General features: G+C 39.0%; 1 protein-coding gene across 1 annotated transcript in view; it reads right to left on the bottom strand.

Annotated features, from left to right (window-relative positions):
• The window catches only part of CANX (calnexin), a 39,315-nt gene that overhangs the window by 8,353 nt on the left and 18,552 nt on the right, over positions 1 to 12,410 (bottom strand). The window contains exons 4-10 of the mRNA XM_084885251.1: positions 12,105 to 12,163; positions 11,203 to 11,344; positions 10,682 to 10,763; positions 8,137 to 8,329; positions 5,785 to 5,974; positions 1,371 to 1,484; positions 333 to 489 (exon numbers count right to left, since the gene is read on the bottom strand). Coding sequence (XP_084741377.1) covers positions 333 to 489; positions 1,371 to 1,484; positions 5,785 to 5,974; positions 8,137 to 8,329; positions 10,682 to 10,763; positions 11,203 to 11,344; positions 12,105 to 12,163 — 937 coding nt within the window. The remainder of the gene's footprint in view (positions 1 to 332; positions 490 to 1,370; positions 1,485 to 5,784; positions 5,975 to 8,136; positions 8,330 to 10,681; positions 10,764 to 11,202; positions 11,345 to 12,104; positions 12,164 to 12,410) is intronic.

Here is a 12,410-nt window from a genome sequence, read left to right as displayed (position 1 = left end):
GCAACCAATCAATGCTTCTCTCTCCTCCCTGCCACTCCCCTAAAAGCTTTGAAATGTATTCTCAGGTAAGTATTAAAACAAAACAAAATAGCCCGAGCTGGTTTGGTTAAGTGGACACAGTGTTGGCCTGTGGACTGAGGGGTCCCAGGCTCAGTTCCAGTCAAGGGCACATGCCCAGGTTGCAGGCTCGATTCCCAATAGGGGTGTATAGGAGACAGCCAATCAGTAATTCTCTCTCAGCATTGATGTTTCTATCTCTCTTCCCTCCTCTCTGAAATCAATAAAAATATATTTAAAAAAATAAAAAAACGAAACACTAGAGAGATACACACCTGGTAGTTAGGGTTGTCAATCATGGGGGGCTTCCATTTGCCCTTATAGTTAGGGTTGTCAATCATAGGTCGCTGCCAGACACCACACCCAGGGGCCGACTCACACTTAGGGTTGGCAATCTGAGGAGCCTCCCATTCTCCATCCATATCTTCATCCCTGTGAAGAAATAAACCAGCTACAAATGGGTTCTGTGTTGTACGACTACAAATTGCCATCTCAGAAAATCAGACAAATGATATCTGAAATCCTGTAGGAAAGCTTTCAGTGTCATACTATAAGCACCATGCTGTTTCTGCATTTCTGTTAACTAGTTTCTCATGGAGGTGCATTAAAAAGAGACATACAAAATAATTAAGTCGCCCTGCCCTATGTTTCTCAGTGGTTAGAGCATTGGCCCTCAGGGTTCAAGGCTATGGGTTCAATTTCTGGTCAAGGGCATGTACCTGGATTGTGTTGTGGAGAATCCAATGGATCTCTCACATCAATGTTTCTTTCTCCCAACCCTCCCTCCCTTCCACTCTCTGAAAAGCAATGGAAAAAATATCCTCTGTGCTCGCTTCAGTAGCACATACACTGAAATTGAAACAATACTGAGAAGATTAGCATGGCCCCTGCGCAAGAATGACACACAAATTCGTGAAGCGTTCCATTAAAAAAAAAAAAAATCCTCTGGTGAGGGTTAACAATAAATACATAAAGTAATGATAAAATCTGTTGAGCTCTACACTTAAGTTTGGGCACTCAGCTATCTTTATGTAGAAGCTTTTCAATAAAAAAGCAGTCAATTAGTCTGGCTTGTGTGGCTCAGTAGTTGAGCGTCAACCCATAAATCATGAGGTCACTGATTCCATTCTAGGTCAGAGCACATACCTGGGTTTCGGGCTCGATACCCAGTAGGAGCCATGTAGGAGGCAGACAATCAGTTATTCTCTCTCATCACTGATGTGTGTGTGTCTCTCTCTCTCGTCCTCTTTGAAATCAATAAAAATATATTTTCTTACAAAGCAGGTAATTACAAAGTTAACTAAAGCTCTTACCAATCGTCTGGCTTTTCCGCATCTGGATCAGCTACATATTCGGGCTCATCATCTAACCAGCCTTCAGGCTTTGTGGCTTCTTCATCAGGAATTTTAGCAGGGGCATCTTCATCCCTTAAATAAGAAAACGCCAATTATGACAACAATGGCCAGAGAATCACGATGTGGTCCCCTTTGTGAATCTGAAGCAGGGCAATCTAAAAATATTTAAATCTTGCCGAAACCGGTTTGGCTCACTGGTAGAGCGTCGGTCTGTGGACTGAAAGGTCCCAGGTTCGATTCCGGTCAGGAGCATGTACGTTGGTTGTGGGCACATTCCCCGGTAGGGGGTGTGCAGGAGGCAGGTGGTCGATGTTTCTCTCTCATCGACGTTTCTAACTCTCTATCTCTCTCCCTTCCTTTCTGTAAAAAATCAATAAAATATATTTAAAAAATAATAATAATAATAAATAAAAATATTTAAATCTTAATCTCAAAATTCTTCCTAAAAATTACATGCAAATCATATATCTAATAAGGGACTAATCTCCAAATCATATCAAGAACTCTTTTATTAAAAATATATTTTATTGATTTTTTACAGAGAGGAAGAGAGAGGGATAGAGAGATAGAAACATCGATGGGAGAGAAACATCGACCAGCTGCCTCCTGCACACCCCCTACCGGGGATGTGCCCGCAACCAATGTACATGCCCTTGACCGGAATCGAATCTGGGACCTTTGAGTCCGCAGACCGACGCTCTATCCACTGAGCCAAACCAGTCTCGGCAATATCAAGAACTCTTACAACTCAATAATAAAAAGACAACCCAGCCCTAGCCAGTTTGGCTCAGTGGATAAAGCATCAGCCTGCAGACTGAAGGGTCAGGGTTCCATTCCTGGTCAGGGCACTGCCTAGGTTTTGGGCTCAATCCCTAGTAGAAGGATGGCAGTTGCAGGAAGCAGCCAATGATGATTCTCTCTCATCATTGATTGTTTTCTCTCCTTCCCTCTCCCTTCCTCTCTGAAATAAATTAAAAAAAACATAAAAATATTTTTAAAAAAGAACTACCAACTTTGGTGCAGTTAATAAAAAATGGAGCAACTTTAGTTGGTAAGCAAAGATATCATTTATCCTTGGCCATATGCTTATTTTTGAACTATGCTTGTTTTAAATTGTGTGAGAACCTGAATTTGTATAACAATCAGCTGACCCTTAGAAGCAGAACATTCACACCCTCTGTCCCAAAATAAAACAGCTAGTAAAGGAATATCACTGAACAACAAGGCTGAGTCCATATCTAATGTACAACAAATACACAAGTCAACTTGGCATTTACACTAGTGCAGCATAAAAGTTCAGGAACCCGCACCTTAATTTAAGGGAGGAAAAACATCAACTACAATTTCCCTGCTAAGCTTAAGATAGTTTTACAAGTGGGAGAACAGTTTTATTATTTCTCTTTATGCACTTTCTGACATTTCCAAAAGCCAGTTTTCATTTCTCATCACTCTCCAGTTTGTATGCTACACAAAAGACCATGCATACTCAACTTCCCTCATATATACTGAGCTCACTCCTTCTCCAATTCTACACATGATGTGTTTCTTTAATACCATTTTCCATCTTTACCACTTAGTTAATAACTATCCCTCCACTTTCAAGTCTTAATCTGATTGGCACTGCTCTATGAAACCACCCTGATTTATACTTGATGCTCTGGTCATTACTATACTGAATATGTTTTACTTTTGTTAAAATAAAAAAGGTTATTGTATTCTTTAAGATAAGAGGCATTTTAGAGAGAATCCAAGATGGCTGCTCGGGTAGGCACCTAGCCGCAGCCGCACGCAACAATTTCAATAAAATACAACTAAAATATAAAATGGACATTACCCAGAACTACAGGAAAGTCGACTGACTTGAAATTCTACAACGAGAAGCAAGGAGAAAACCAGAAGGAAGCGCGGAGGAGCTGTAAAAGCCCAAGGTACGGAGACACGCGGCGCGCGCGGAGAGGACAGAGCCGGAGAGGAGGGAGGCCGAGTGCCTGGCTGGCATTCCCTAGCGGAAAGGAGATAAAACTCCGACTGTGCTGGGCCCCCAACTGCTCTGAACCCCCGTTCTAGGCCAGACCCTGGGGACCCAGGCTCATCCAGAGGGAGCTGGGCTGTAAGGCGGGACCCGGGGAAGTGGCGAAAGGAGGTCCCGGCTAGCGCACTGCGTGCGCGCAGAGAAGGGACGGCCGGCTGTGCCGTAGGACTGCCCTGGTGGGAAGAAGACAGGGGCTCCAGACTGCTCTGAACGCCACCTCCAACTCCACTTCCAACTGAACCGAACCCCAGTTTCGGGCCCATTGCGGGAGAGCCTACACTGTTTGGTAGCAGGCGAAAATCGAGGGCACCTTTCTCTCAGAGGTGCTTGCAACAAGTACTGAAGGACCCTGAGTCTCAGGAGTCGCATAGGGCGGGGCTGACGGAAGCCAAGGCTGTAGGCTCCACCCTGAAACTCCGCCCCATCAGGAAAGCTGCCTGCGAAAATGCCTAAACCAAATAGATCACAAACGAAAGAAATGGAGGACAAAAAGCGACTGGATATAGAGTTCAAAACCACACTTATAAGGTTTTTTAAGAGTATCCTAGAAAAGGCCGATAAAATAAATGAGACCTATCAGGATATGAAAAGGGATCAACAAGAAATAAAGAATACATTGTCTGAAATAAAAAATATTATACAGAGTCCTAAAAACAGAATAGAAGATCGCAAGAATCAAGTCAAAGATTTGGAACATAAAGAGCCAGAAGACATTCCTCTGCAGAAGCTAGAAGGCAAGAGAATCCAGAAAATTGAAGATAATGTAAGAAACCTCTGGGACAACTTCAAACGATCCAACATCAGAATCATGGGGGTCCCAGAAGATGAGAGAGAGCAAGATATCGAAAACATACTGAAAGAAATAGTGACAGAAAACTTCCCCCACCTGGGGAAAGAATTGGACTTACAAGTCCAGGAAGCACACAGAACTCCAAATAAGAGGAATCCAAAGAGGACCACACCAAGACAAATCATAATTAAGATTCCAAGAGCAAAGGACAAAGAGAGAATATTAAAAGCAGCAAGAGCTAAGCAGGTGGTTACCTATAAAGGAGCTCCTATACGATTGTCAGCTGATTTCTCAACAGAAACCATGCAGGCCAGACGGGAATGGCAAGAAATATTCAAGGTGATGAATAGCAAGAACCTACAGCCAAAAATACTCTACCCAGCAAAGCTATCACTCAAAATCGAAGGTCAGATAAAGAGCTTCACTAATAAAAAAAAGCTAAAGGAGTTCATCACCACCAAACCAGAATTATATGAATTGCTGAAGGGGGTTCTTTCAGAAGAGAAAGTAAATAAAGATAAAAATTATGAACAACAAATACGTAACTATCAACAAGTGAATCTAAAAACCAAGGAAATTAAAAAAAAAATCTGATGAACAATATTAACTGTTGAATATAATAGAATCAGAGGTATGGAAGGGGAGTGAACTGATGATTCTTGGGGAAAAGGGGACAGGGGAATGTGGGAAGAGACTGAACATAAACTGTGCACCTATGGATGAGGACAATGGGGATTGGGGAAAGGGCAGAGGGTGGGGTGGGAAGGGGGGGGGAAGGAACACTTGTAATAATATGAACAATAAAAATTTATTTAAAAAAAAAAAAAAAAAAAGATAAGAGGCATTTTATATGTAATTTCAAACTAGGGGGAAAACTTCATGAAAATAAAAATCCCATTCTAATGTCCAAATGATTAAATTCAATTGTCCAGGTGTTGGAGTACCCAAGTAACACCTACTATTAGACCACTCACCATATGCATGCCAACTTCAAATTATCAAGAGATAATTTGAAAACACCATGCATATATTTTTATTATATGTTTTATTGCTTAACATTTTATCAACAAGAAAAAGGGTGAAAATGAGGGCATCAGCAAAAAAACTCTGTAAGGGACATAAAAGCTGAAATGGAGCTGTGTGAGAGTTCATGTCCTTGTGGCTTTGCATCCACTGTCCAATACAAAGCACGGATCTCTTGAGTTTTATTTAAATAGGAAAAAAATTAAAAATTTAAATTTAAAATCTCAGGACTGAAGCTTTCAATATGAATTCACAAAAGCATGTAAAATGCCAGGCCAAGGGAACTGAGATATTGCCATAAAGCAAACATGTCTCAGTACAGGCAAATACATGGATTTCAGCATTTTGTGGTTTATAAAATGGTGACAGGCAATTCAGATGATCTGCATGGCCCCCTTTCAGCCCCTTTTGTCTATGTTTTTCCTACCATTTGAATTGCACCATAGATTATTAAAATTATCAGAACTAAACATTCACTTGTTAAAGCCACATGGAATACACAAACACCATTGCACTCAAAGGCTCACCAGTCATCTGGTTTGACAGCATCAGGATCTGGTATTTTTGGTCTTTCATCCCAATCCTCAGGTTTCCGGTCTTCCGGGTCCTCAATTTCCCGGGAAGGATTTACAGGAGGAGTCATGTCACTTAGTAGATTTCCACTGTTCACAAGAGATTGGTCCACTAATATTTCAAAACTATTATCTGGATTCAAGACTAAAAAAAATTAAATGCAATTTTAAAAAGTTAATTAACCACTCATTCTCAAGCTCTCTTTAACATCCCACAAAAGAACATATTTATAACAGAAAGCAGAAACATGAAGACCTCAGGCAACAAAGTCAGAACATGATCTTGGGAGCCCTGAGCAAGTTAATCCTGTAAATCAAAAAAGCTAGTTCCTCAGATTCTTAGTAATTAAAACAAATCATAGATAAAATTTTAAACACCAAAGACTTCATTTACAGACATTAAAAACATTAAAAAAAAAAAAAAAAAAAAAAAAAAGAGAGACAAAAACAAAACAAAACCCAACAGAAAAACCAAAGGTACATAAACTAATGCAATATTGGTCTGACATAAATGGTTACACACCAATCAATAGGCAAATGAGTTTACTTATTATAATCACCCCTAGTAAAGGTCCATTTCCTCATTTTTTGAATTGGCATTACCACCATCTAAGCTAACAAAATTTCAAATTACAAAAACCTTTTATTTATTAAATCATATGTCTATTCCTAGTTGTATTTTTGGGGTCCAATGAAGAATAAAAAAACCCACAATTTTAAATCCATAAAGGTATCAAGTGTGATTATGTTAAAACCTAGATCTCACACAAGTCTAACTGGCAACTGACTGGGTCACAGCACATCCAGAATACCATGGAAGACGATGGTGTACTAGGCCGCTTTTCTCAAGGATAATTAAGTTAGCACTGTTCACAATGATATGTAGTCTCCTGGAAAGATTCTTGCACTTTTGCGAAGAGACCAAGTACAATATAGGATATTTAACTTCCAATAAAAAATTACATCTATACTTATTATTATACACATACATGTGTTTATTCACAAATGGTTAATATATATTACAATGTTATTTCAGATAATTCTAAAGAAATAAAAATGTTTATTTCTATCTTCTGAATTTCTATACATAACATATATTACTGTTACAAAGAAAAAAAGGTTACTGTATTCTTTAAGAAAAGAGGCATTGCCGAGACCGGTTTGGCTCAATGGATAGAGCGTCGGCTTGGGGACTGAAGGGTCCCGGATTCAATTCTGGTCAAAGGCATGTACCTTGGTTGTGGGCATATCCCCATTAGGGGGTGTGCAAGAGGCAGCTGATCGATGACTCTCTCTCATCGATGTTTCTAGCTCTCCGTCTCTCTCCCTTCCTCTCTGTACAAATCAATAAAATATATTTAAAAAAAAAAAAAAAAAAAAAAGAAAAGAGGCATGTGTGTATGTAATTTCAAACTAGGGGAAAAGCGTCATGAAAATAAAAATCCCATTCTAATGTCCAAATGATTAAATTCAATTGTCCAGGTGTTGGAGTACCCAAGCAAACTTTAATTAAAAGATAATTTGAAAAAAAATAAAAATAAAAGATAATTTGAAAACATCATGCATATATTTCTATTATGTTTTATTGCTTAACATTTTATCAACAAGAAAATATACAAAGGGTGGAAATGAGGTATTAGCAAAGAAGCTTCTTAAGGAACATAAAACTTTTTCTCAAAAATGTTTTAAACCCTGAATCTCAATTCAAACTATGGAAGAGAAGGTGCTTTCCCCCGCCTTCCTTTTTGTTTGTTTTTAATATATTTTTAATTGATTTCTGAGAGGAAAGGAGAGGGAAAGATAGAAACATCAATGATGAATCACTGATCGACTGCCCTCTGTATGCCATTACTGTGGATCAAGCCTGAAACTCGGGCATAACCTCCTGGTTCAAAGGCTGATGCTCAACTACTGAGCCATGCCAGCTGGACGAGAAGCTCCCTTTTGTGCCAAGGCATTAGGTTCATTTCATTACTAAGGTATTAGGTCAGTAGAGACTCTTATTTGCAGGCTTAGGTCTTCTCTAGATGTACTATCTTTATATTAAACTATTGTAGTAGCCCTGCCCACGAATCCAGGCTGGAGTAGCTCACTGCCACTTGCCTCAGCTGGCCACCCGCCCACTGCCACTGGTGGCCCTCCACTGCTCTTAGCTCGCTGCTCCGCCCTCCTGTAGCTCTCCACCACTTGTAGATTGGTTGTGGTGTTATGGCATAATGGATAATTAGCATATTCCTCTTATTATATAGGATCAATAATAAATCTGTAGTGCCATAACCCCCCCCCCAAATTATTGGTTTTTCTTACTTAATGTATAAAGATGTGTTTTCTTATCAGTAAAATAGGTCTTCAGATCTGCATCTGGTCTCTTAGCATGCTTTTCTTCATATTCGCCCGTTTTGGGGTTTTTGTGGCGGAAGATGAAGTGCAATTTATAGTCCTCTCCACATTTATCTGGACCAAACATGATTGTATAAGGGGTCTTGTCATGGAACTGGTCCTTTAGAAACAAAAATGGATTTTAAGTAAATCAAAGTATTCAAAGCAACTTTTCATAAGTATTATTTCTTCCTATAAAATCCCAAATAACTTAGTTTCACATTGAAAGAAAAGCTGATTCTGTGACAGCATGGACAGAACTAGAGGGCATTATGCCAAGTGAAATTAAGTCAGATAGAGAAAGACGATGATATCATGCTATCACTTAAAGAACAAAAACGAACAATAAAAATCGAATCATTGATACAGAAACAAATGGTTGCCAGATGGGAGGGGGTTGGGGAGCTGGGTGAAAAGGTAAGGTGAAAAGGAGTAAGTAGGAACTGGTAGTTCCAAAAACAGCCACCGGCATGTAAAGTACAGCATAGGGAATATAGGCAATACGATTCTAATAACTACATATGGTGTCAGGTTGGTACTAGACTTACTACTAATTGTACTGGTTAATAATGCGCATTTTGTAATCAGAGAGAACACGATAATTTCAAGAGAAACGTGAAAAGTGCTTTATTCAAAGTAATGTCCATCGCTAGCTATACATTTCCCCCATCTTTCAGGTAATTTGTGGATACCTTCACAATGGAACTTTTCTTGTTTTGAGGCAAACCATTCAGAGACCCAATTTTCCACTTCTTCGTATGTTTTGAAGTGCTGCTCAGAAAGTGTGTATGCACAAAGGGCTACACCAAGACTGTCTGCCGCAGGTAACTGGGAAGGCTGTGCAACTGGGCTCTCCCAGATCACCTAGCACACAAAACTATTCCATCAAATCAGGGAAACAACTAAAATGCAGACAAGAGGCAGGACACAAAGGAAGGAGATGGAGGAAAAGAAAAGATTGGACATTGAGTTCAAAACTACAGTTATAAGGTTATTCAAGAATATCCTAAAAAAGGCCGATAAAATAAATGAGACATATGAGGATATGAAAAAGGAGCAACTAGAAATAATAAGGGATCAACTAGAAATGAAGAAAACATTGTCTGAAATAAAAAATATTACACAGAATCCTAAAAACAGACTGGAAGATAACAAGAATCAAGACAAAGATTTAGAACACAAAGAGCCAGAGGACACTCCTTCACAGAAGCAAGAATCCAGAAAGTCGAAGATAGTGTAAGAAACCTCTGGGACAATTTCAAGCAAGCCAACATCAGAATTATGGGGATCCCAGAAGAGAGAGAGCAAGATACCGAAAACATCCTGAAAAAAATAGTGACAGAAAACTTCCCTCACCTGGGAAAAGAAATAGACTTACAAGTCCAGGAAGCACACAGAACCCCAAACAAAAGGAATCCAGACAGGACCACATCAAGACACATCATAATTAAAATCCCAAGAGCAAAAGACAAAGAGAGAATATTAAAAGAAGCAAGAGAAAAGCAAGTAGTTACCTATAAAGGAGCACCCATATGATTGTCAGCTGATTTCTCAACAGAAACCATGCAGGCCAGACAGGAATTGCAAGAAATATTCAAAGTGATGAATAGCAAGAACCTACAGCCAAAAATACTCTACCCAGCAAAGCTATCACTCAGAATTGAAGGCCAGATAAAGAGCTTCCCAAATAAAAAAAAGCTAAAGGAGTTCATCACCGCCAAACCAGAATTATATGAATTGCTAAAGGGGGTTATTTAGGAAGAGGAAGAAGATAAAGATAAAAAATTATGAACAACAAATACATAACTATCAACAAGTGAATCTAAAAACCAAGGGAATTAAAAAACCTGATGAACAATATTAACTGGTGAATATACCTTATTTTTCTGGCGTATAAGACGACCCCCTAATTTTAGTTAAAACATAGGTTTAGGCCTATATTTGCTATATAAGACTACCCACCACTTCCGAGGCAACACCAGTTCTTTTTTTAATAGACCGCCTCTCTAACTCAGCCAATCCGAGCAGGCTTTTTATGCATGCAAATTATACATGTTCTGTACCTGAAGCTACACTGTGTTCTAATAAAAACACAGTGTAATATGTCAGAAAATACGGTAATAGAATCAGAGGTATGGAAGGGGAGTGGACTGACAATTCTGGGGGGAAAGGGAAGAGGGGGGTGCGGGAAGAGTCTGAACAAAAACTGTGCACCTATGGATGAGGACAATGGGGGATGGGAAAAGGACAGAGGGTGGGGTGGGAACCTGGTGGAGGGGAGCAATTGGGGGGGGTGGGGGGAAGAGGAACACATTTGTATTAATCTGAACAATAAAGATTTATTTAAAAAAAAACAAAACAAAAAAAACACAGAATAGAAATCAGGAATCAAGACAGAACAATTTTGAAATTCACATTTCAAATCTTGAAAGATAAATATGGGTGGCTATATACAGAAATAGGAAGTACTTACCAAGTTTAGTTCCGGGGTTTTGGAAAGCAGCTTCACATAGGCACCACCACATTCTATTCCATTTTGGAAATTAACCTCATACCTAATTTCAGAGAGAAAAGCAGAAAATCATATGGCATTTTGAAATATCAAATTTCTTCATTACCCTTTTCCTCATCGTGGTCTCATGTTTAATCACAGGTCACATGTTTGTCTTCAGGAAAAATCCCATCTTCTATGGCTTTGAATGGCTTCCCAATCCCCCCATGCTTAATGCAGATTCCCAGGAAATACTTTTTGCAGATTCCAGAAGTTCATGTGCTATTAGGAGAAAGAATAGCCAGTTTCTTTCAAAATAATTTATTGAGCAGGAAAATAACATTACATTACAAGATGCCTAAATGTACTAAAAAGTCCCTATTATCTCTATTATAACATATAGTAATTCTCATAATTGTTTTATGTAGACTAAGTTTTATAAAATCATGTCTTCTGATATCACCCTTCCTAGAAAGCTTCTATCAAAGAAGTGTCTCACTTACTGAACAATGAGAGGCTTGGTATCAAACACGAAGGGCTTGTTCAGTTTAGCAGAGATGGCATGATGCTTGGCCCGAGACATCAATACAAGTCCTTTGTCCCCTGGAAGTTTTGTTTCCTTCATTTCATCTACCTCCCATTTTCCTATAAAACACACAAAAAAGTTCTACTTCTTAACTTTACCTTTAAAGGTCCTTTAAACGGTAGTTGTGCAAGTCTATCATACTGACACTAGAGGCCAGGTGCACGAATTCGTGCACTGGTGGGGTCCCTCTGCCTGGCTGGCGATGCCCAATCAGGGCCAGCCAGCCAGGGGGAGGGACCATGGGAGGTTGGCTATGGGAGCGCACTGACCACCAGGGGAAGCTCCTGCATTGAGCATCTGCCCCCTGGTGGTTAGTGTGTTGTCATGGTAACCAATCGACTGGTCAAAACAGTCTCTTAGGCTTTTATATAAATAGATATTTTAACATATTCCATTTATCTATGAAAACTGGCATAATAATATTACACACACATATTAGGGTATGTTCTTTAAAAACCTGTAGCATATTCATTTTACCAATGCCTAAAAAAGACCAGCCATTTCCAACACACAACACGACAGGTGCTAAATTACCTTTCCATTTTATGGTGTAAAACAAACAGGTCTACCTCTTTAAATATAATGCAACACTTGAAGATAGTAAAACTTACAAGGAAAAAAAAAATCTTAAAATGTGTGCATATTCCTTTTAAATTAGTCTTTTTTTTTTTAATTTACATTCTTTATTGTTTTAAGTTTTACTTATGTTTCCTTTTTCCCTAGCCATTCTCACCCCCCAATTTAAACTAATCTTAAAAGAGTCATGGAAATGCTTCAAACCTCAATCTGCTATTATATTTAAGTCAAATTAACTCTTACCATCATATTTGGCAATTTCATCATCAGTGTCATCTTTCTTGGCTTTGGATAAAATCCACCTGTAATTAAGACAAATTCCCAAATAAAGGTCCAAATGATAGTTGACTTGTGAAAAAAAGCAATGTAAACACTAGCAAAAGCAGGATCTACCCAACTCTTTATAGCCTACTTAACCATTCTACTTTTAAGTTGGTGGTTTAGTTTCATTTTTTTTGTATGTATCTGTCCAATTTTCCCAACACCATTTATTGAAGACTAGAGGCCCCGTGCAGATTCATGCACTTGTGGGATCCCTCAGCCTGGCCT

This window comes from Pipistrellus hanaki (assembly GCF_964339955.1).
Source record: "Pipistrellus hanaki genome assembly, chromosome: 5".
Classification (NCBI taxonomy): domain Eukaryota; kingdom Metazoa; phylum Chordata; class Mammalia; order Chiroptera; family Vespertilionidae; genus Pipistrellus; species Pipistrellus hanaki.
The sequence above is the reverse complement of the archived record's forward strand: the minus strand, read 5'-3'. Positions and strand labels throughout refer to the sequence as shown.